Consider the following 26,242-nt stretch of genomic DNA (forward strand, 5'->3'; position numbering starts at 1 on the left):
CCTCTGCAGATTAGTTTCTTACAGGAGTCTCAAATAATTCGAATATTTTGTGGTAAAAAAATTGATTTTAGAAAACACCTTACCTGCATCCTAAAGATTTATGGTAAAGCATCCCATCACACTAGGATGGACTCACACAAACATTACATCACACCTGGATCGAGTTACATAAACATCATACTAGGATATAGTTACACAAACATTACATCACACCTGGATCGAGTTACATAAACATCATACTAGGATGTAGTTACACAAACATTACATCACACCTGGATCGAGTTACATAAACATCATACTAGGATGTAGTTACACAAATATTACATCACACCTGGATCGAGTTACATAAACATCATACTAGGATGTAGTTACACAAACATTACATCACACCTGGATCGAGTTACATAAACATCATACTAGGATGTAGTTACACAAACATTACATCACACCTGGATCGAGTTACATAAACATCATACTAGGATGTAGTTACACAAACATTACATCACACCTGGATCGAGTTACATAAACATCATACTAGGATGTAGTTACACAAACATTACATCACACCTGGATCGAGTTACATAAACATCATACTAGGATGTAGTTACACAAATATTACATCACACCTGGATCGAGTTACATAAACATCATACTAGGATGTAGTTACACAAACATTACATCACACCTGGATCGAGTTACATAAACATCATACTAGGATGTAGTTACACAAACATTACATCACACCTGGATCGAGTTACATAAACATCATACTAGGATGTAGTTACACAAACATTACATCACACCTGGATCGAGTTACATAAACATCATACTAGGATGTAGTTACACAAACATTACATCACACCAGGATGAAATTTTAATTTAAGCTAAAACCTAATTCATTATCACCATTCAAAAAAGAAAGAAAGGTAAAATTAGTAAATATATAATAATCTTTGTTAAATGTTGACTTAAGAATATATCATAGACGGACAAAATCTGCACTCTTATGTCTTATGGTTTTATTAAAGAAAATATTATGTAAGTGGTACATCTCATACTCTCAAACAAGTAGCATTTGAAAGCTTTACAGGAATACAAATGCAGTTAATCTATATACCCGTCTTCTTGTCCATCCAGCTATAAAGTTGTTTTATCCCCAACTCCAGACAACCATACGGACCCAGGTTTTTTATCTACAATTACTGAAAACCATAAGAACTCGGGTGTTGTGTTCACAGCTTAAGAATCCACATTTACAGAAAGCCATGAATACCCAGGCCTTATATCCACAGTTACAGAAAGCCATGAAGACCCAAGTCTTGTATCTACAAGTTCAAAATGCCAAGACGGTGAAGGTTTTGTTAGTGTAAATATTTTAACCGTTGAGTGAGGTCAACGTAATATTATTACAACCTTCGAGTTCATCTCTGATGTCACTGTGATATATAATACTAACATCGCACGCAAATTTACAGCAACGCACGCGTAACAAGTGAGCTTACTCTAAACAACATAGACATACAACAACTAACACGTTTTTAATCAGTGATCAAACTAAAATTCAATCCTGTCATCAGCAATTGGTACTAAGGTAGCGCTACAAACAAGTAAAGGTTCGTTTAGCAGGTTATTTATTTATGATAAGGAGTGAGATTTCTTATATAAATTCTTATCATAAGAAAACTTTTTGTGGTAATTTTGTTAGACAACGTTTATTTCTTAATGGACCCAATCAATTTCTCGACAATGAAAACACCAGCAGGTGGCGCCAAAAGACGGTTATTGTTTGTAATTAAGCACGAAGCTGCACTTTGGGCTATCTGCGCTTTGGTCACCATTGGTATCGAGCTCAGATTCTAGCGCTGTAAGTCCGCAGACATACCACTGTGCCACTAGTGGGCCCAAAAAACGCGAAAATCTACACATACGGCCCATCATGGACAGGTAGTTAGTATATTCGACTTGTAATCTGAGAGTTGCGGATTTGAATCCCAGTCACACCAAACATGTTCGCCTTTTCAGCCGTGGAGGCGTTATAATGTGATGGTCAATTCCATTATTCGTTGGTAAAAGAGTAGCCCCAGAGTTGAGGGTATGTGGTGATAACTAGCCACCTACTCTCTAGTCTTACAGTACTAAACTAGGGACGGCTAGAGCAAATAACCCTCATGTAGCTTTGCATGAAATAAAAAAATTGTTTGTTTGTTTGGAATTATGCACAAAGCTACACAATGAGCTAACTTTGCTCTGCCCACCATAAACCCGGTTTCTAGCGGTGTGAGTCCACAGACATCCCACTGTGCCACTGGGGGCAAATAAACAAACAGTCTAAACTTACATATATATATACAGTGTTTGTTTGTATTTTGTTAACCACAAAGCTACATAATGAGATATACGTGTTATTTTCATCGCGGGTATCGAAACCCGAATGTTAGTGTTATGAACGCTCAGTCTTATCGTTGAGCCAGGGGGGAACACTAGAATAGTATTAAACTATTGCTGTTTGACCTCTTTGTTTTTAAGGAAAGTTTTGTTTGTTTGTTTTTAATTAAGCACAAAGCTACACAATGGGCTACCTGTGCTCTGCTCGCCACGGATATCGAAACACAGTTTTTAGCAGTGACAGTACGCAAACACACCGCTGTGCCACTGGAGATGTTTAAGGAATGCTAACAAACTGAAGCTGTTTCTTTCGCACGTTCTTTAAGACAGTACTTCAAATGGTCTGATTTGTTTCGTATTAAAAAAGGCACACAGATACATACACACTTCTGCACTCTGACTATGGTGAGAAATGCCGGTACTGTACACTGTTGTGTCGCTGACTGGTTTGATTTTAAGAAACGATTTTGTTTGTTTGTTTGTTTGTTTCAGCACAAAGCCACACGATGGGCTACCCGAGCTAAGCCTTTCAAGTCCGTATACTTCTGCTTATACATCGGGAGATTTTTTTGTCATCGTTTAGATCAAACTGATCTTTTCAACGCTAACGAAACGACTAGTGGAGTACTATCAAAATGGCCTTACGTTATACACTGGTAAGATTTCTTGTTATTTTATTATCATTCCTGGTATTGTACGAAATGCCTTATTAACACTGGATACAACAGATATGGTGTGGTTGACATATTATCTAACAATCTTATTTACTTACACTCAGAGGTGTTTGTATTTAAGAAACAAGCCCATTGGGTCCGGGTCCTCGAGGTCAAAAGGAAATGCCTTCAACTGTAAAGTTTTAATTTCCTAGTTAATGTATTTTGCGCTAACACTAGTATGCTAATAATAACATACGACGTATGTAGTAGTTACGTAGTATTGTTGAGTTGTTTTTCTAGGGGTTGACTACATGTTAAGACGACCCTGACCTTTCTCATCAGCATGTTATTAGTAAAGAAAATCAAAATATTAGACGAATCATTTAATAATGCAATAAGTCTCGAAGTAATACAATATCGCTGTCGGTTTACTACAAAATGAAAAAACACATCTGAGACAGGTCGGAAAACATCTTTCTCTTCTTTTTTCGAATATCACGCAGATCAACTCAAGGGCTATCTGTGCTAGCCGTCTCTAATTTAGCAGTGTAAAACTAGAGGAAAGGCAACTACTCATCACCACCCACCGCCAACTGTTGGACTACTCTTTTACCAACGAATAGTGGGATTGACCGTTACATTATAACGCCCCCACGACTGAAAGGGCGAGCATCTTTGGTGCGAAGGATTCGAAACCGCGACCCTCAGATTACGACTCGAACGCCTTAACCCACCTGGCCATGCCAGGCCGGTCGGAAGACACTGACAGGTCTAGTGTTGTTTGACAAACAATTGTGTGTTGACCCTGTTTTCAGCAAGAAGAATGCTATCATCAGCCACCGCTTCACGTGGTCGCACACTGAACTGCCGTCACGGTAATAAGATAATATGCGAGCAGTGGACCACGAAACTGATTACAACACAGTTACGGTGAACTAGACGTAATTCGATACGTTGTTGAAGTGATAACAAAATATACCGAGAACTTAAACTTAATTAACTCAGAAACACACACAAAATGTCAGCTCATATCGTTTTATTAAAACATTGTTTTTTTCTTTCTGTTACTTTTAATGTTGTTTGTTATAACAACGTAGTCAAATAATGCCCAGTAGTCAGCGTGGTCGAGACTACGAATCCGGTATTTATACATCGTGTTCCATTCCTCCAAAAACGCGTTCCGCACTTCGCTCTAAGCGTGATAGTCAAACCCCATTATTAGAACGAGACAAATGTATCCCAAGAGTTAGTGGTGGGTGTTGTTTATTATCTACGTCCCCTCTAATCTATCAGATAGCCTTTGTATAGCATCACGAAAGCATTCTGAAAATACAAATACGTTAAACTAAAAACGACGATTTGATATACTCTTTTCTTTTCTAAAGTGGAACCAGAAGCAACAGGTTCCGAACGTGTAAATACACTCAAAATATTCACCAGGAAGTTTTTACGTCTTCTGTGTAAATGGTATATTGCAGATGGAGTAAGATTTGAAAATTTCCACCTGAACAGTACCATGTTATGCTAAACGGCCAGGTCAGAGACTCTCAGGTCCAAGCGCAGCTAGCCCTAATTTCCTACTGGTCGGAGGAGGATCAATCAGCCAACAGAACCTGCCATTAAAATGGTTTTATATAGTTCTTTAGGCCCAAGATCAGCAGTGACTGTTCACTTTTATAACGCGCTCAATGCCGATATGGCGGAGCGTGCTTTAAAGATCACTTCTCGAATTTTAAATTTTCGGTTAGCAGCCCGATACTCTAAGAATTTGGCAATGTCCCCAAACATGGAAGATACTATGTACCAAATAAAATAACCTCGAATGTCACCATTACAAGCGTGCCATCAGTTCACAACCCCAGGTTAAAGTAACACAATCACGTGAAATTACGTAACGTGTAGTTTTTGCTTTTACTTTGTATGCCCTTGGTTATCGAGACTAAGTCGTGTCAAAATTCCAAACCAACGTTAACCATCAAGACAAGTACTTAGGTTTCCATCAGCACCATTGCTACGTATACGTATATATGCACGTATTACCTTTAAAAAATATTTTTTATGATATCTGGGCTTCCACTAGAAAAATAACTCTCTTAGCCACTGTGGCTAAACAGAATAATTTTCTTTTGGCCACAGTGACAGTTGTTTAACCATAATTTTAAGTCGCCAAAAACTGTGTGGTGCGTGACTTTTAATATGCATCACTTCCATCCAGTAAAAAATAGTTGTAATTATGTGAAAATCTACAAGACATTAAGTTTTGTACTATTTTTTATTCCCCAGCAATCTTCCCCGCCAAAAAAAAAACAAAACTAACAAAATAAACATGATAAAGAGGAAAATAAAGAGATACATTTCTCAAAATAACACAGAAACAAAAAAATGACTTAAAACTAGAATACAGTAGCATGACTAGTAAGTAGATAAATCCAATGGCAGCTCTTCAGCCAAATCATTCTCAACAGAAGATGTGGAAGAAGTTGACACCTGAGGTTCCGAAGCACAATTCTTCAACAGGGAATGGCACCCACGTATGTCTTTGTGAGTGACCCAGTATCTGAATGCAGAGTCGAAGTTAAAACGATCTAAAGGTTTGGACTTCATGGATAAATTCAGTAACATTTCTGTTTTGGCCACAGACAGACTGCCCCTGGCATCTGTTTTGATGCTGTTGTACCTGCTAATTCCCCGCTCACAGTCAACAGATGTAATTGGGATTAATAATCCAACTGCTGCAAGCTGAGACAGATTTGGAAAAGTTTGACGGGTCTGGTGGATGTATTCCTTGTAGAAGCTCTTCATGTTTCTGTTTTTGTGAGCATCCTGTTCCAGTATGTTCCTTAGTAGCAGCCATTCAGTCAGTGCCTCATCCTCATTGACGAAAGGAGAGAAGTGATGGATGAGTTTCTTCAGATCATCCTCATCAGATACTGCTCTGCTGTGACATGAGCTAAATATTGAAAAAATGACATGATGTTAGTGTCTGGGAATGCTACTTGTAGTCTTGTAACCACCTCTTCAACAAATGACTCAGCAACTGATCTGTACTTTTCACGTTGTTTATCAATATCTTTGATGTCATGGCCTCTGTAAAAGTGTAATTACTGGCATCAGGAGCTTGTGGGAGTTCCTTCAGTGGAGTCTGTGTGTAAGGACCAGGGATGTGTACCAGCGACTGAATTGGCCCATTAATAATTGCTTTAGCCTGATGATAAGATAAATCAGCTCTCTGTAGAGATCTTGACAAAAGTCCAAGAATGCCAACAGCGTCAGCCAAAAAATGTCATCATGGCAAAGCTGTAACATGACATTTGCTGGACATGACCATGTAGCAAGGCTCGGTCTGGAGTACCATGTTCCATTGCTACGACCTGCAGGCAGCTTATCACAGATGCAATACAGTTGACTAGTGCTTGGACGGAGTCATTAAAATAGAGTCATTATGTGAAGAACACTTGCTTGACTTTGTTGCTTTGCTCTCTTCCAAAACCCGACACAACTTGGGAGAATATTTCAGGCTTTTTGCAAACTGGTTCAAAACTAAAATGTACTTCAGAAGGTATGGCACCTGGTTTGCTGCCTTTTCAGCTGCCAACTGTAATCTGTGTGCCAAACAATGACTTGTTATTATCCAGGAGCATTTCTCCTTAAATTTTGTAGCAACACCTGTTTTTATTCCCACCACGACATTTACACCATCAGTTGTAAGTCCAACCAAGTCAACATCAAACAATCCTCAATCTGCCATGACTGAGCGCATTGTGTTGTAAATAGAATCAGCCCCAGTGTTGGTCAGCTCACGCACAGCAAGAATCGACTTGTAACCTCACCTAATGATGAAAGATACCTGATATAAATTATCAGTATAGAGGTGTTTCTTGCATCAGTTGCTTCATCTGCTTCAAGGCGATGCCCGAAAGTCTGCCTGTATTTCATCCTGAACTACATGATTTAGGGCACTGTACATATAATTCTGAGACTGGCTGTGGGTGTATATGAAACTCTCTGTTCTACTTTGTGACTGAGTCTGTAGTTTCTTTAGAGAGATCACTCCCTGTTAAAAAAAAAATATAAGAAATTGTGTTTTGAAATAAGACCACCAATTAAAGTAATAAACAAAGATATTTGGAAGAGTTGGCTAGCTACTTAATTTTTGATAGATATTTTCAAAATCTTTCACTTTTATAAAATTGTCAAATTGCCTTTTGTTTTAAGAAAATACTGTAGAAAACAGAAAGTATCTTATTAATACTAGAATGAAGAATATTCTTACATTGAATACTTGTAATGAAAGGAGGGAATGAAACTTCACAGTTGAGATGGCTTCCTTTGCTTGTACAAGTAATGTGGCCAACTGTGCCAGAATGCCACCTTTACACCCCACATACACATTCACAGCAGCAGTTGACATATCCTTCAAAACTTGTGATGCTACTGCACTGCGATGATCTTCTGACCTTGCATGCTTCACCAAGTCGTATTTTTTAGGCATAGTAGCAGTTTTCCCAGTAGTAGCATAAATATTTGTCTTTTTGTTGTCCCTGCATAATTTACAATGAAATGTATTTTGTTGGGAAACATGTTCCAGCCAAGGAAACTGTGAAAACCAAGTTTCTTTAACAACTCTGTGAAAATCGCGGGTATATATATTTTTTTTTTTCACACCGACAGTCTGATCACTGCTGGAAGCTTCAGTTTCTTCAGAACTGTCTTTTCGTTTGGAAGTGGATTTCCCACCATCAGTTGATGTTGTTGCTTCGACCTTCTTTTGAAAAACGCTTGATATATCTAACTGTTTAGACTCTTTTTTTATCTGATCTAGGAGTTGTCATGATCTCAATTGAAACACATGCCAAACAAAACTTGGGATTTCCCCTTTGATACAGACCATATGTTGATTTGACGAAAGTCAGGTTTTCTCTGATTACTGTTTCTATACCACGGACAGAATCAAACATGTAGCATAAGAAATAAAAGAAATCATTAGCACAGCTGAGTAATATATATATTTTTTAATTTAATTTGTTAGTTGTCATATCCTTGAAATCATAAAAATACATATATAAAGAAAATATAGATTACAGTGAGTGGTAGTTTTTAAAGATGTTTTTTGTTTCTTCAACTCGCTGGGGGGCGCCTCTGATCATTTGTCATCATTAATGGTGTGGATGGCGATAAAAACCACGAAAGCTGTTAAGACCGAAGCTTGAGCAGAATAAATAAAGGAAAACCATCCAAGACCGAAAAAGTATTATCTTTCGTTACTGTGGCGAAACCAACACTAGATGTTTTAGCCACAGGCTGTTTTTCTTTCGCCAGTGGCGATGTGGCTGATGGCTAGCGGAAGCCTAGGATATATTTATTCATTAATGGAATATCCAACTTTATCACAACTTAGAAGTGTTATTATACAATAATAATTTTTTGTTCTGGTGTGTGTATATACGCATTTTATAAGTCGGAATAGAACAACTGTAATTATACTTGTCAAAAGACAATATTGTTAGGCCGATTATTGCATCAAATGTCTTATACAACTAATGTTTCAACCACTGCTGTGTTTGTTGTATTCCAGTCGGTCTGAAGAGCTCTAGACTGAGAGAAACGAATCGTCGACAAAGATGGGATGGTCGAAATACAGTTATCACATGATCTTTCAAATTTAGAAATCCCTAAGGAATTACATAAAAAACGTGTTTAGAAATGTAATATACCTAATATTAAAGTATTATGACAGGTAGAATAAGGATTAAATATGTTTGTGTTTCAAACTTTTGTTCTCTCTCGGTCGTAAATAATGACAGTTGCCACTAAAATCCGACAAAAAGCTCAGCTCAAATCTACTGATAGAGGGCGCGAGAATACTGACCAGAATAGTTGATTTGTGACCGAATAAATTTCGCACGCTCTTGTCGGTGGGTGGGTATGTGTGGGAGAGGGAGAGGCTTGAAAAGAATGAATGAATTTGACCGGGAGTTAACTGTGTAGCAAAATGTCCTTATTCAGCAAATATGAGGGAATAAGTGTGACATTCACAGTTGAAAACATCGTTAATAACAAATAATTCAGCACATTTTTCAAACGCGGATTGGCCGTGTGGTAAATCTCGAGATGTCAAAGTTGTCTATCCGGGTTCCAATCTATGCAATAAAAAAGAATACTACTTACACTTTAAGTTATGTGTGCATTATAAAAATTGTCTTCCTCCTCGTCGGTTATTCAAAATCAGAGAAAGCGGAAAACAACCCTAATAGCTTTGTAACAAATAAAATTGCACATTTTTATTGATTTGAAAATGTATCTCAAGACGGCTGGTATGGGTATTGAAACTTTTATTAAAATAAAGTATAAAACAGCGTTTCGACCTTCTTAGGTCATCTTCAGGTTAACAAAGAGAGAATCTGCAACTGACCGTCGCCGGCAGGGGCGTAGAGTTTTTACACCCGATGGGGAGATCATTTTTGCAACCACTTATGTGGACTGTTCAATTTGCAAATTGGTAATCTCTGATTACGTGAACCTGAAAGCTGTAAACATGCAGTCACAGAGTAATCTTGTTGCCACGATACTTAGGCCTATTGACTGATACTTACGAACTATCGCTAGATCGAAAAGCTTAGAAGCACACCTATATTAAAGATGTACATTTCGGCTACTGAAAAAGCCTACATCTAGGCCTAATTATGTAATTCGATTGGTAACAACACGAGAATTACAAGAACAAACACACAATTTTTAGGCCTGTGATGCAATAAAACAATTCAACAGACCAAACTGTAGGGGGGGATGATTGTATGCACCATACCCCCACCTAAAATGAAGGGGTGGATGTATCCCCCATCCCCTCCAGGATCTATGACCCTGGTCGCCGGGCATATTCACAGTCTTGTTGTTTTTTTTGTTTTGTTTTGTTTTTATTTCGCGCAAAGCTACTCGAGGGCTATCTGCGCTAGCCGTCCCTAATTTACCAGTGTAAGACTAGAGGGAAGGCAGCTAGTCATCACCACCCATCGCCAACTCTTGGGCTACTCTTTTACCAACGAATAGTGGGATTGATCGTACCATTATAACACCCGCACGGCTGGGAGGGCGAGCATGTTTGGTGCGACCGGGATTCGAACTTGCGACCCTCGGATTACGAGTCGAACACCTTAACACGCTTGGCCATGCTGGGTCGATGTACAGTCACTTGCAAAATCTCTCTTTGTTAACATGAAAATGACCTAAGAAGGTCGAAACGCTGTTTTCTACTTTATTTTAATAAAAGTTTCAATACCCATACCAGCTGTCTTGAGATACATTTTTACTTCAAGTGGGTTTCTCTCATCACGAATTTTTTCGACTTGTTACATTATGTACTTTATCAAATTTGCTGGACAGAACTGGCCCTATGATCTTACAGTTTGATTAACCTTAATCAGAACGCACTGGTAACACTGATCAACACTACTGAAAACAAGTAATCTTATTTCATATTTTTCTCTGATATATGACTCTTCTGTTTAATTCTATTTGCTAAGAGGTATTAAGATTTTCAACTTTTGGGGGACACAGAAACTGCTAACCATAAAGAAACAACCAGTTAGCAATACCCACCGCTTATTCGGCTGCTTCAGTCGTTTATTTGTTTTAGAAATAAACGCTAGCCGTCCCTAAGTTAGAAGTGATAGACTAGAGCGAAGGCAGATATTAAACATCACACACTGTCTAATCTTTACCAACGAAGAATAGGATTGAACATTAAATTTTAACTACCCCTCCTCGGCTAAAAAGGGCTAACACGTTCGGAGTCTAAATTGCGAGTCTAGTGACTCTAATTATTAGGTTATGCTAGACTTACTCTTGTTTGATTTTTAATTTCGCGCAAAGCTACACGAGGGCTACCTGCGCTAGCCGTCCCTAATTTAGCAGTGTAAGACTAGAGGGAAGGCAGCTACTCATCACCACCCACCGCCAACTCTTGGGCTACTCTTTTTCCAACGAATAGTGGGATTGACCGTACCATTATAATGCCCCCACGGCTGAAAGAGCAAGCATGTTTGGTGTGACGGGAATTCAAACCCGCAACCCCAGAATAGGAGTCGAGTGCCTTAACCACTTGGCCATGCCGGGCCGACTTACTCTTAACCTAATAGTATGTTTTACTGTCACAATTACAAAGCCAAACATGAAAATGTGTAGCATGTACAACGGGTCAAGCTTCAAATCTGACGATGAGCAGCCCGGTATACTAATTAGTTTTCTACGACCAACCTCAGTTTCTAAATTAATCCATAACGTGCAAATGGAAAGAAATAAAAAAAGAAAAAAACTCGAGAAGATAAAATTCTAAAAAAAACATCAATATACAACTTGTGGACCACGTGACTGAAAACATTAATATTTATGGCAAAGAACGAGAATTGAGGATATTCTCATTTTTAGAACCACCGAAGTTATTACTTGACTCTTGTGTTTTCCAACTTTTACTTTTCAATGTCACGAGCTTAAACATAGAACTCGCTGGCATTTGGTAGAAATCAGATGCAATTATTTTGAAAGTTGATCGCAAAAAACATCTTCTTTATAAAACTAGAACACGAGGAAAACAAGAGAAAAAGGAAAATATCAGAAATTTTCAGTGTTTGAAATGTTAAGAATAATTTAACCTTCCTAATAAACTGTGTGCACTTCAATATTAATATATGTGTATTACACGTGCTGTTTTTGTGTGGGTAAAATGTGTGCACTTCAATATTAATATATGTGTATTACACGTGCTGTTTTTGTGTGGGTAAAATGTAACATAGAAAAATAAACAATAAAAGTGAACTTTACAGAATATATTTTAAATTAGAAATATTTAAATATATATAGAGAGATACGCTTCTTCGAAATTTCTGATAAGTAGGCTTAACACATGCTGCTTTTATATACAGTTTGATCCCATTCCAGTTTTGTTTGTGAACGTAACATATGCGTGAATATTTCATGATAAATCTGAAAGAAAGTGCTCCATAATGCCCCTGGTGACACACAAGAATAAAATGTATAACCTCTGGATATTAATACGTGCAGATATCTACATATTGTTGTCGTCACTTTTACTGCTGAATATTTTCTGGCAAGTGTTAAAAATTATTCCATGCTGCCCTCTGGTGCCATTAGACAACAACATATATAATCTCTGGATACATATTGTTAAAGTCACTTTTTGTTTGAATATTTTGTCGATAATTTTAAAAATAAAATAAAATCCACTCCGTACAACTTCCCCTGGTTTGAAAACAAAACTAAGATATATAAAATATGAAGTTATGACATTTTCCTCCGCTTGAATATTTCTTCAGAAATATCAAGAAATAAAAAAAGTTTCAAACCAATTCTGACTCCTGGTGATATATTAAAACAACCTACAAAACCTTCGGTTGTTAATAATGACGCACAAAGCATTTACATACCATGATAAACGAACAGCGATGCAATCTTAAACATTTATAATTTCATAAATGATACATTTCAATATCACTGCTTTTACATTCTCCCCTTTTTTGTAATGTTTATTCTAATAAAAATCAAACCTAAACATTTTCCTCATGTTGATAACAAGGTCCGAAGTGTTATTTTAATACTTTATAAGTTAAAAGTAGCGCACGCCCGGCATGGCCAGGTAGGTTAAGGCGTTTGAGTCGTAATCCGCGGGTTCGGATCCCTGTCGCACCAAACATGCTCGCTCTTTCAGCCGTGGTTGCGTTATAATGTGATTGTCAATCCCTATTTGTTGGTAAAAGAGTAGCTCAAGAGTTGGCGGTGGGTAGTGATATGATGACTAGCTGCCTTCCCTCTAGTCTTACACTGCAAAATGAGGGACGGCTAACGCAGATAGCCCTGGTGTAGCTTTGCGCGAAATTCAAAAACAAACAAACAATAAAAGTAGCAAATGTTTCCTTGATATCGAGAAAGCATTCGACACTGTTTGGCACAATGGTCTAAGGTTCCGAATGAATGAAATGGAACTACCGCGAGGAATTATTCGCTGGTTATCTAACTTTTTGGAAAATTGAAAGTGTAGAGTGAATGTTGAAGGAATATTTTCTGAATACTTTACTCCACAAGCTGGTGTCCCTCAGGGAGGGGTGGTTAGCCCTATACTCTTCATCATGTATGTAAACAATATGCCACTGAAGAATACAAATCATGGATTCTCTTCACAGTTCGCAGATGATGTGGCAGTCTGGAAAAGTGCCGCAACACCCACGATAGCAGCCTCTAACATACAACCGAAACTAAATAGAATAAGTGAATACTGTAAAAAAATATAGAATAAAAAAAACAAACAAAGCAAAAACACAACTCGTAGTCTTTACGAAATTGACAAAACACAAAAAACAACAGCCAGAATTATACATGAATGGCACTCTACTCCAGATTGCCCCATCGGCAAAAGTTTTAGGTCTGACCTATGATTCAAAACTAACTTGGATCAATCATGTGAACGAAATTAAAAATAAAGTCTGGCGAAGAACTAACTATGCTTGGAGTCTAACTGGTAAAAACAGTGGAGCATCTACAGATAACATACTAAAAATCTATAAAACATATATTAGACCTGTAATAGATTATGCAGCTCTAGCATGGATAACTGTGAGCAATAAAATAATTACAACCAAACTACAAACAATCCAAAACACACTCCTCACAACTGCATACAGAGTTCCAATAACTAAATCATCCCAGTTCATTCACAAATACTCGAACATACCAACCATACCAGATAGACTCCTACATATTACAATAATGTACTTTAATAAAAATTGGATGAAAAACGAATTACTATGCGAACAAGACAGGTACCTCATACCTGATGAAGCTAGTCCTAAATATCTCTCCCCAGTTAACTTATATTTTAAATATAAAAAAAAAAAATAAAAATATATAAATTTTAAATAATAGAAAAATAAATAACAATAATAACAAAAAAAATAATAAAAATCTTTCTACTATATATGTATTAAACAATTTAAAAAAATGCCACCAACAAACTTGACATTTCTGCTGATAGAATAAAATAATCACAGTATACGAGCCACAATACACGGATATTGCCTACCCCCCGCCAGTACAGCAGTATGTCTCCGGATTTACAACGCTAAAATCAGGGGTTCGATTCCCCTCGGTATAGAATAGAAAATTCCGTATTACAGGGAAATTTTCGGCTCCCTCACGTACCCCATGAAAGCATTAAATTGAATATTTATTTTTAAACAAACACGGTCTATTCCATAAAAAATGTTCTGTTATCAAAGACAACAATTAACCTTCATATAAATTGACCAGCTAATACATAGCGGTCCCCAGTGGCACAGCGTTATGTCTTCGTACTTATAACGCTATAAATCGGGTTTTGATACCCGTGGTGGGCAGAGCACGGATAGTCCTTTGTGTAGCTTTGTGCGTAATTATAAACTAATACACACTATACACTGGAGATATCTTCTTTAAGAACGTCGGCATCAAAATATGATGCACACCGGCGCCCTCTTTTTTAACATCTGTATGTATAAACAATATCATACATTCCTTGTTTCTAAAACTTGTTTGTTTGTTTTTGAATTTCGCGCAAAGCTACACGAAGGCTATTTGCGCTAGCCGTCCCTAATTTAGCAGTGTACGACTAGAGGGAAGGCAGCTAGTTATTACCGTCCACTGCCAACTTTTGGGCTACTCTTTTACCAACGAGTAGTGGGATTGACCGTAACATTATAACGTCCCCACGGCTGAAAGGGTGAGCATGTTTGGTGCGACGGAGATTCGAGCCCGCGACCCTTCGATTACGAGTCGAACGCCTTAACCAACCTGGCCATGCCGGGCCTTCCTTCTTTCTAAAATTTGTCTCCTAAGTGCGTATGTTCGTATGGGCATGGCTTTAGGTAATCACTTTAACGCCGAAGCTAGTTTTTATTTTCATTTCAGCGAAGCGATTCATTACACTAAACACGAACCGATTATTGTTAGATTTCCTTCTAAATTCCAACCTTTATCACGTCACGACTACTGCAAATCATATTCACAAGTTAAATTCAATTCAATTCAGGCTACTTCTATCTTCATTGGTAACTCAAAAACATACTGAAGGGCCTAGTTTTGAGCCAGCTTTCGAAAGCACTTGTGTACATGGTATGACCTCAATTACAACTGTATTTCTTTATTCTCGCAGCTTTTTCTAAAGTTCTAGTTGCCAAATTAGGCTTGTAAAACATATGACCATAACAAATAACATGTAACGATCGATTCCCCACTTAGGTGGTTTTGTGGTTACTAATTTTACACTTAGCCTTTTATTCAGACATAATGAATAATTTCACACTCTGACTTTTGTAACACCACTTTACATTTTTCGTTTTGGATGGTTGACCAGATTCTTTAAGAAACTTTATATCCTTGGGACCTCTGGAAGCCCTTGTATTTTTGTAAAGTAAAGTAAAGTAAAAAAAAAAAAAAAGCGATAATAATATGCAAGGCCCGATATTAGATTGCACTGTAGTTTTATAGTACATGAGTTAAAACCAGTAATTTACTATAAAATTATTCTGAGCTTAACTTCACCAGGATGAATGTCTCACATAGACCTGGTTTTTCTATCTGATTCTGCTAATGATTAAACGAACATATTTTTATGCTTATACGAGGGCTGTTCAAAAAATACGCGAACTGACGTCATAAAACAAAATGTACTTTATTTAGAAGTTACAGGCCTGGGACCCCTTCAAAGTACTCTCCTACACACACTTATCCCAACGGTGTTTCCACTTGTTGAAACAGTCCTGGTACGCTTCTTTTGTAATGTCCTCCAGCTCCTTCGTCGCATTTGCCTTAATCTCGGGAATCGTCTCAAATCTTCTTCCTTTCAAGGGTCTTTTGAGTTTGGGGAACAAGAAAAAATCGCAAGGAGCAAGGTCAGGTGAGTAGGGGGGGGGAAGAACAGTGATTGAGTGTTTGGCCAAAAACGCACGAGTTCTGAGGCACAAGTTTCGCAGCAACGCGGTGCATCTTCAATTTTCGGTCAAAATCTCGTAACAAGATCCAACTGATATCCCACAGTCTTCAGCAAGCTCCCTGACAGTCAGACGTCGATTTGCCCGCACCAGGGTGTTGATTTTGTCGACGTGTGGATCGTCAGTTGACGTGGAAGGACGTCCAGGACGCTCATCATCTTCAATGGACTGTCGACCATCCTTAAAACGTTCATGCCACTTGAAACATGTCGTACGCTTCATAGCAACATCACCGTAAGCCGTGTTAAGCATTGCAAAAGTTTCAGTTGCAGATTTTCCAAGTTTAACACAAAATTTCACAGCAAGTCGTTGCTCCTTCAGGTCATTCATTCTGAAATCCGCCAAACGAAAAAATCGCACTTCACTTAAAACGCGTAGCTAATACACAAATGAAGATATCTGCAATCGGGAAATGGCGTCGTAATCAGTTGATCTGTGCGAACCTAGCGACACCAAGCGGATTCCCCTGAAACCAACTGGAGCCGCGCAATTCAAACAGTCCGCGTAATTTTTGAACAGCCTTCGTATAGTGTGACGTAAAAGCCTTCGAAACTCACATTAAAAACACAGTACAGAACCTAATTTCCTCTATCATACTTTAACGTATTCATGATGTTTGTTTGTTGGCTGGTTTTCGGATATTCGCGCAAAGTTATAGAAAGTGCATTATTTTTTAAATTTCCAAACATTTCGAAGTCCTTACGAACACTTGTTATTGTTACTTCTTGTAGTTGTAAAACAAAATAGTAAACTGACAGTTTAATGTACTTTTGTACGTTACGTATAGTAATAACAACATAGGGTGTTTAAAACCGTATTACGTAAAGAAACAAACCTTCATATGTTATTCTTGTTCTCAGATGCTGAGACAGAAATAATATAAATACTTCTACGTTATCCACAATAAATCAATAAAACAACTTGAATAAACCCCTATTTATATCACTTACAAATACAAAACAGTTACTGTAATACGAGTATCTCGTGGTTGGGAATGTACGGGCACGTCTCTGCTGAATATCACAGAATACATACATTGACGGTCACTAAAATATATACTGACAGAGCTTTAGATCTTCTCTGTATCGCCGATGTAGTATACCGTTAAGCCACCTTACGAGCACAATTGGAATTTTTATAGTCGTAAGATTTAAAAACGTTTCGTGAATAAAACAATTATAAAAACAAATACGTTTACAAATAAATCATGCTCTAAAGTTTAGCTAGATTAGTTTTAAAAGCCCTTTTTCTTATATTTCATTTTTAATTCTACTGTTGATAATGTTTGTATCGGGTGAAGTACAAAATTATATGTTATATTTCGTAGAATTAAAGGTATTTTATCTTTTTAAACCATTTCTAAAGTAAAATATGTTATTTTACTTTCAGACTTAACACGATATATACAATTTTATAAATATAATATGTGCTGACAATATTTTTTCTAGTAATAGAAATCATGTATTTCGGGTGTTTTACCACTCGGAATTATTCTATTTCATTACCTATATAATACAAAATTAAAAAAACAACAACTAAATGCTTGTAAGTTCATTCTCATAAATACTTCTAATCTAGAGAAAAAAGATTGTTTGTTTTTTTTAATTTCGCGCAAAGCTGCTCGAGGGCTATCTGCGCTATCCGTCCATAATTTAGTAGTGTATAACTCGATGGGGAAAGCAGCTAGCCATCACCACCAACCGCCAACTCTTGGGCTACTCTTAGAGTAAAAAAGAAACGAGTCTATATATATTAATGAAACCGCTGAAGACAAAACAAAAACAAAAACAAAATGTTTATAAACGCAAATAAAGCAATTTTGAACAGACTGAAGATAGCGAACGAAAGGTTTAAAAGCACAATAATTAATCTCAACTTTAAATAGCATTTTTTTCATCCAAAACGCAAATAAAAGTTCGTAAATTTGATCAGTTTTTTTTAGTGAAAACATAACGTTTAATGTTCATAAAAGTACTGTGACGATGTTTTATTGTGATGAAAAAATTTATACTGGCTTCTAAAATACGTATACTGATTAAAAATCGCGTGTTCATAAACTAGAGTCAATAACGAAAAATGAAAATAATAATTTATTTTTCTGGTAAGCCTAAACGGATAGATCATAGTTATTGCAAAACAATGAATAAACAACAAATACTAAATAAGCCTCGTTTCACTTAATACACACACACATACATATATATATTTCTTAAAAAGGGCCTTCTGTTATACACATGAAAATTCTTTATCGTGAAAACACATAATCAAGAAATGAAATGAGTAGAACACACACACAATAACCAGTACAGTTGACATGGCCCAACGTCAATAGAATGTTAAGTAGGAACTTACCTAGACACTCCTTCATTATCATTATTATCTGCTTTAGCGTTTTGATCCTGATAATTATTTTCTCCATTTTTTTTCTTCTCTTTTGCGCGAACGAATTCTTCTACTGGCATAAAAATCCGGTCTGCATGCGACAAACTCGTCGTTGTTGACGTGTGAATCTGTGCTGGGAGAATGTTTCTGATTTCAGGCTTAATATTACGTGAACTCAAAGTATTTAACCCGTAATATCTATACAGTTTATTTGATGAATATCTTAACGCAACTTTCGAAACATAGCCAAAAATAAATGGTATTTGGGTATATGCATTTTTCGAGAATCCCCACAACAAAACGCATTGCGTTGAAGTCACCAAGCGACACCTTATGAAACACATCGAATGATTCAGGCTACCAACACAAGTACTTGATTATAAATTCTTTCAACAGACAGTATTCTCGTCGACGGTATTAAGACAGACTATATGTTGCTGTTTAGTGCAAATTTCTGATAATCCTACAGTAAAAGGCACTTCTTTTAAGTAGCTCCTCCTTTTTTTTTGTCTCGCAAAATAATTTCGGCAGCAATCAAATGACTCGAACTGTAGCGTTAGCGTCATAAGCAACAAACAGCAATCAGAACTTTCGTGCCCTCTAGCAGACAATTAAGATAAGACTTTTATAATAATAGTAACAATGGAATAAAACTTTTTTTATCGGGTACATTACAGTAAATAACTTTTCACTATATAAATATTAATTATTATTCGTAAATTTAAGTTGTTCTGTAAACGTAAATAAAACAGATCTGTGACATTCGAAAAGTTTAAAATAATTATATGATACAACAAAATTACTAAAATATTATTTTAAAGAAAGAGTTCAACACCTTACTGTAATTTGTTTGGACGGTTGGTGCAAATGAGTCAAAATCTTAGGTGAAAAAATGAGAAATTAAATTTTATAGAATAAAATTCACATCCCCTTTTAAAAACACGATTATAAACACAAATGAACAGGGACAGTAGGAGATCCTTCTACGCATGTAAATGCACAAAATACTCTAATAAAAATATGTTTTGTAAATTTTGAACTGTAATTGTGTAAAATTTTCTGCATAAAAATAATTTTCGTGTTGATATTCTTTAACTTTCACGCGAAGTATACTAACGACGTAACACATTCTGCACAAAATAATGATAACAGCTCCATCTAAAGCTATTTTTTTAAATTAATAAATCTTACATAAATTTAAATATCGTATTATTAATACGTTAACTGAATGAATACTGTTACCCTTATGGAAAGTATAGAGGTACAATATGAAAATTATGGTTTTGATTGGTTTTGAATTTCGTGCAAAGCCACACGAGGGCTATCTGCGCTCACCGTCCCTAATTTAGCAGTGTAAGACTAGAAGAGGGAAGGCAGCTAGTCATCATCACCCATCGCCAACTCTTAGACTACTCTTTTACCAACAAATATTGGGATTGACTGTAACATTATAACATCCTCTCGGCTGAAAAGGCGAACATGTTTGGTGCGACGGGGATTCGAACCTGCGACCCTCGGATTACGAGTTGAACGCCTTAACTACCTGGATATGCCAGGCGCAATATAAAGATAGGTGAAATTGGTTGGCCTGAAACTATCGTAACAATCGGACCGAAAACTTACTATTAAGATACCTTAAAGGTGTCTACAAAATAGGTGTATTTGTGTTTTCTTATAACAAAGCCACATCGGGCTATCTACGGAGCCCACTGAGGGGAATTGAACCGCCGGTTTTAGCGTTGTAAACCCGTAGACTTACCGCTGTACTACCTACAAAATAAGATCGGAAGTTTGATATTACAATAACCTAAAGACATCGTACAAATAGGACAAGAAGTATGATATTAAAATAGCATGAAGATTTCGTAAAAATAGAGTAGAAAGTTTGTCACTAAAATAACTTACAGATGTCGTCAAAATATGACGAAAAGTTTGATATTAAATAACTTAAAGGTGTTGTAAAAATAAGACCGGAAGCTTAATATTAGAATAACTTTAAGACGGTGTAGACTGGTCTACTTTATATCACTGATAGCAATATACGCTGATCTAAACATGAACGTGTTTAAATATAAATATATAGAAAAAACTCAAACATATTTTTTAAATATCCAGCTTAAATATTTAGCTAATCAACTGTAAATCTTGAAATAAGATATATTATCCTAATATGTAAAAATAGCAGCTTTTGAAGACTAATATTTCCATCCGCAAAACAACACCTCCCTTCTGATGGTACCAGTTGTGATTAGGGGTGTCAGACTGTAGGGCTAGGGGTTCTAATAACATAAGATAACGATGTCATTAAGTTATATCAACTTAAGTCAAAATATTGAATTCTTAAAAGTCGGACGATGATATTAAACTGTTTCATCTATACATTTATACATTTCGTGATGATATATCAGAAAAGGATGAATTTACTACTGCTTGCTTGTTTCACATATAAAAAAAAACAGCTAGTAAAAAGTTATTATCAAAATGAAGACAGATAGTGAACAGCAATTATTAAAGTGAATAATAATAGTAATTATTAGAAGATAACTAGTCAACAGTAATTATGAGATGATAGCTAGTCAACAGTAATTATCAGAATGAAAACGGCCGGTTAACAGTAATTACTAGAATAAAAACAACTAGTCAACAGTAATTATTAGAAGATAGCTAGTCGTCAATAATTATTAGAATGAAGACAGCTTGTCAACAATAATTATCAAAACGAAGACAACCAGTCAACAGAAATCATTAGAAGATAGCGAGTCGACTGTAATTAGTATAATAAAGACAATTTGTTTGTTTTGGAATTTCGCACAAAGCTACTCGAGGGCTATCTGTTCTAGCCGTCCCTAATTTTGCAGTGTAAGACTAGAGGGAAGGCAGCTAGTCATCACCACCCACCGCCAACTCTTGGGCTACTCTTTTACCAACGAATAGTGGGATTGACCGTCACATTATACGCCCCCACGGCTGGGAGGGCGAGCATGTTTAGCGCGACGCGGGCCTTACGCGCTTGGCCATGCCGGGCCCAATAAAGACAACTAGTCAACAGAAATTATTAGAATAAAGACAGCCAGTTAACAGTAATTATCAGAATGAAGACGGCCAGTTAACAGTAATTACTAGAATAAAAACAACTAGTCAATAGTAATATTTAGAAGACAGGTACTCAACAGTAATTATTAGAAAAATAGACAGCTATTCAACAGAAATCATTAGAATAAAGACAGCTGGTAAACAGTAATTATTGGAGTAAAGACAGCCAGTTAACAGTAATTATTAGAATAAAGACAGCTAGTCAACAGCAATTATTAGAATGAAGACAGCAATTATTATCAACAGAAAGCAGTTAACAGATATTAGAGTAAATACTGTAATAATCAGATTATTGAAGACAACCAGTTAACAGTAATTATTAGAAAATAGCTAGTCAACAGCAATTATTATAATAAAGACAACCAGTTAACAGTAATAATTAGAATAAATACAGGTAGTAAACAGAAATTATTAAAGACAACCAGTTAACAGTAATTATTAAAAAATAGCTAGTGAACAGTAATTATTAAAACAAAGACAGTTAGTTAACAGTAATTATTAGAATGAAGATATCTAGTTAACAGTAATTATTAAAAGATAGCTAGTTAACAGTAATTATTAGAAAAAAGACAGCTAGTCAACAGCAATTATTACAATGAAGGCAGCTAGTCGACAGTAATTATCAGAATAAAGACAGCCAGTTAATATTAATTATTAGAATAAAAACAGCTGGTCAATAGTAATTATTAGAAGACAGCTAGTCAACAGTAATTATTAGAATAAAGATAAGCAGTCAACAGTAATTATTAGAATAAAGATAAGCAGTCAACAGTAATTATTAGAATAAAGATAAGCAGTCAACAGTAATTATTAGAATACAGCTAGTCAACAGTAATTATTAGAATAAAGATAAGCAGTCAACAGTAATTATTAGAATGAAGATATCTAGTTAACAGTAATTATTAAAAGATAGCTAGTTAACAGTAATTATTAGAAAAAAGACAGCTAGTCAACAGCAATTATTACAATGAAGGCAGCTAGTCGACAGTAATTATCAGAATAAAGACAGCCAGTTAATATTAATTATTAGAATAAAAACAGCTGGTCAATAGTAATTATTAGAAGACAGCTAGTCAACAGTAATTATTAGAATAAAGATAAGCAGTCAACAGTAATTATTAGAATAAAGATAAGCAGTCAACAGTAATTATTAGAATAAAGATAAGCAGTTAACAGTAATTATTAGAAGACAGCTAGTCAACAGTAATTATTAGAATAAAGATAAGCAGTCAACAGTAATTATTAGAATAAAGATAAGCAGTCAACAGTAATTATTAGAATAAAGATAAGCAGTTAACAGTAATTATTAGAAGACAGCTAGTCAACAGTAATGATGAGTAGACAGTTTGACCTCTTGGGCTATGAAAACCAGATAGATAGATTTGACTGTTCCTCTTATAACACATCCATGGTCAATGGTGCACGATCTTGCGGTAATAGAATTCGAACCATGGACCTTCAGATTCACAGTCCTGTACTCTAACCACGTGTGTATGGCCAGACGTACTATTATGACATTTCGCTTTTGTTGCAGGTATTAGAACTTTCAAGCATATTCTTGGAAATGACTGTCAATAAGATTTCTTGAACGATAATTTCTAGCTTTCACAGATGTTTGTTGTTATTAGTTTCAGAAAGTTCTAGCGATAAGCAAATGATATGTTTCATGTTCTCTTCTAGTCTTATCAATGTTGCACCAAATACATTGGAATTTGATTTTATTATCGATTAATTCCATAATAGGTAAGAAAAAAATATTGTTACTAAAGTTATGATTTACCAATCCTTGCATTATTCTTTTACCAACGAATGGTGTTAATTAGCTACCATTTCAAATTAATCACGGTTAACACAGATGGCTCTCGTGTAGCTTTGCGCGAATTTCAACAGACAACTGTATTACTAATTTATCTGTATCGTTTGGGTTTCTCGTTTCCAGGATGCATCGTTATAAGATGTTGATCACTGAGTCTGACAGATATAAATATGGATAACTACAGCCTTATGTTTGAACAAGGAAGAAGTACTTGATTGAAATGACAAATGGCGTGTTACACATAACCGGTCTAACAAAACTTCAGAATGACTTGTTGATCCAACCTTCTTGTATTCATATTTCACAAATATTCGATTTTGGTGCGCAAAAATGTTAAGTCAACCTTCAATTGCTGTTGGGTTAAGCACGGCCCAGTGGCTAACGCACACAGACTACGAGCCCAGGGATTTACGGTTTGTGTCCTGTTGATGCCAAGACGTGCTCTGCACATTGGTGTCGCTATAAAAATGACTGTCAAATCGTTAGTAGGTGAGACAAGAGCAGTAGAAGGGCTGGAGATCGTTAATGTTACCTATAGAAACCCGAACCATACGTCTGTGAGCAATAGGGTCAAATACCCAGTGATGACGAGAAAATCCAATTGTAGAGAAAAGTATATATGTAAAAACGGCTGGTTTGGGTTGAGAAATTTTTTTATCCAGAGGAGCGAAAAACGTTTCAACCTTTTTCGGTCATCGTCAGGTCAAATATCGCCCCCATCCGCAACACGCACACACCAAAAAGGATTAGAAAAAGCTGACCATAAAGTGCTAGTTCTGTGTTTTTACTGTGTATGCTGTAAAGCTAAAACGCAATGTCAGAGCACGTGTTACACGTGCGTTGCTGTTCATGAAACACTGTAAAAAAGTGTTTCCCCTATCTGACCCCAATTATATCTCAAATAGTGTAGCTGGTTGACCTCTCTTTAGTATATAACTTAGAAATCGGGGACGGATGTTCGTCAATAGACGTTTGGAAAGCTTTACACGAAAAGTTTGAAATAAAGTTAACCCTGTCAAATTCAATAAAAAATATGGACTAATTCGCACGCCATCTGCTGGTCGGATACTGACAATAAAACATTTTAGGTGCCGGAAGATAATTATTGATTCCGAAAAAATTCACCCCAGAAATTATGAGTGTCCTTTTGCCTCCCTCTTTCTTCAAATGTCCTCTGGTAGGACAACTTAAGTCTATAATCAGGAGCTCGATTCCACTCGGTGGACAAAACAGACATCCCGATGTGGCTTTGCTATAAATCACAAACACACACACTTTCTTCAAACACACAAGCATTCATAACGAGCACCCGACTTTACGACTAGGGGCTTTCCCATGTCGGTAAAATACCGCCACAAGACTATTTACTGATATATACTTAAACACCAGACCTGTCGGAAGAAGCACAAGTTTAAGAAGTCACAGTCTGTTTTTATTGCATAACTTCCGCTCAAAGGTTTTCCATTTTGTTTTAGCGCAGGCGTAGAACTAATCATTCTCCGCCCACTGCCAACTACGGTGGAACTTATGGGAAACCCAATGAGAAACTTGCATAGATAGATTTACACGAGGGTCTTTCTGCGCATAGCTGTCCTTAATTTCAAACTGAAACATTTGATTAGACAGTTACTCTTATTTAACCGAAAAATTGAATTTGACAGTCACTCTCATAGTAATACACCTACGACCCCAAAATGCGGAGGGCGTTTATAGATTTATATGCACAGCTCTTTAGTAGCTCAGCGGTAAGTAAATCTGAAGGCTTTTAAAGTTAAAACCGGTTTCTGATACTCGTAATTCTTTGTGGAGTTTTGTGCTTAAAGACAAACAACACACAGGCAACAAAAATATAATTTTGTGGCCACGGAACTCGAACAAGAATCCTCGGATCCATTAATTGGTACCAACGTAATACACTCACTGCTTTCAAAAGTTGCACTCTTATTTACGCGGTTTATTTTGCTTACCGTCTTAACAGGAATTGAAATATAAACACTTCGAGTGGCATGAAGATGTTAGACCAAAATGTCTGTTTCTTTTAACGTGTTTACTAGTTTCTATTGCCCATATAAAACAGTCTCATACACCTAACAAAAAATTAAATCACTATTTAGAAGTTCGATTCCTGCAATGGGAACACTACAGGTAGCCTATTACGCTTGAGAAACAAGCAATTGTTTACTATAAGTCATAGGTGGCGCATTATATATCACATGATTCATAAGTAGCTTGACACGTGATTGTATTTCTGTATTTTCATTCTTTTGAAATACACGTTCTAATAACGAAATCATAATATACTGAGAGAACGAGTAAGTCCTCATAAGACGACTCTCATTCACATAAATGAAAAAAAATAAAATTCACAGATGTATTAATACATAAATATACCAGATGGCAGCACAATCAAGTTGTAAATTCCGTTACAGTGCACTACTCTGATTTTAACAAACAATTTATTCAAAATTCTTGATGACGAGAATCCCACTTGAAATAAAAACGTACCTCAGAACAGTTGGTATGGGTATTAACACTTTTATTGATAAGCACAGAACAACGTTTTGACCTTCCTAGGTCATCTTCTGAGATACAAATTTATTCAAAATGTTTCTTTCAACAGTTTTTCTCTTACAACTGAAGCCCGGCATGGCTATGTGGGTTAAGGCGTTCGACTCGGAATCTGAGGGTCGCGGGTTCGAATCCCGGTCGTACCAAACATGCTCGCCCTTTCAGCCGTGGGGGCGTTATAATATGACTGTCAATACCATTATTCGTTGGTAAAAGAGTAGCCCAAGATTTAGCGGTGGGTGGTGACACAATATGTGGCCAGGGACGCAAGGAAGTGGCATGGGTGTGTGTCTCCCTTAATATTCGGG

The 26,242-nt window shown here is 36.4% G+C and overlaps 2 protein-coding genes across 4 annotated transcripts in view; both read right to left on the reverse strand.

The window, feature by feature from the left end:
* The window catches only part of LOC143237445 (glutaminase kidney isoform, mitochondrial-like), a 51,398-nt gene extending 32,466 nt beyond the window's left edge, over nt 1–18,932 (reverse strand). For both annotated transcript variants that reach the window (XM_076476692.1, XM_076476691.1), the window contains exon 1: nt 18,428–18,932. In XM_076476692.1, the coding sequence (XP_076332807.1) occupies nt 18,428–18,801 (374 nt within the window). In that variant the 5' untranslated portion in view covers nt 18,802–18,932. The remainder of the gene's footprint in view (nt 1–18,427) is intronic.
* Nucleotides 5,415–7,770, reverse strand: LOC143238232 (zinc finger protein 862-like). 2 transcript variants are annotated; one of them, XM_076478289.1, is made up of 2 exons: nt 7,315–7,770; nt 5,415–7,095 (listed from the first exon to the last, which is right to left on the reverse strand). In XM_076478289.1, the coding sequence occupies exon 2, from the start codon at nt 5,841–5,843 to the stop codon at nt 5,454–5,456; it is 390 nt and encodes a 129-aa protein (XP_076334404.1). In that variant the 5' UTR covers nt 5,844–7,095; nt 7,315–7,770; the 3' UTR covers nt 5,415–5,453. Both variants share the same exon structure in this region, with proteins under 2 accessions (XP_076334404.1, XP_076334405.1).
* Nucleotides 18,933–26,242: the final 7,310 nt, after the last annotated feature.

The sequence above is a fragment of the Tachypleus tridentatus genome, chromosome 13, assembly GCF_004210375.1.
Source record: "Tachypleus tridentatus isolate NWPU-2018 chromosome 13, ASM421037v1, whole genome shotgun sequence".
Classification (NCBI taxonomy): domain Eukaryota; kingdom Metazoa; phylum Arthropoda; class Merostomata; order Xiphosura; family Limulidae; genus Tachypleus; species Tachypleus tridentatus.

Coding starts and splice junctions, on each gene's coding strand:
- LOC143238232 (XM_076478289.1), bottom strand. CDS start 5,843: ATGAAGAGCTTCTACAAGGAATACATCCACCAGACCCGTCAAACTTTT.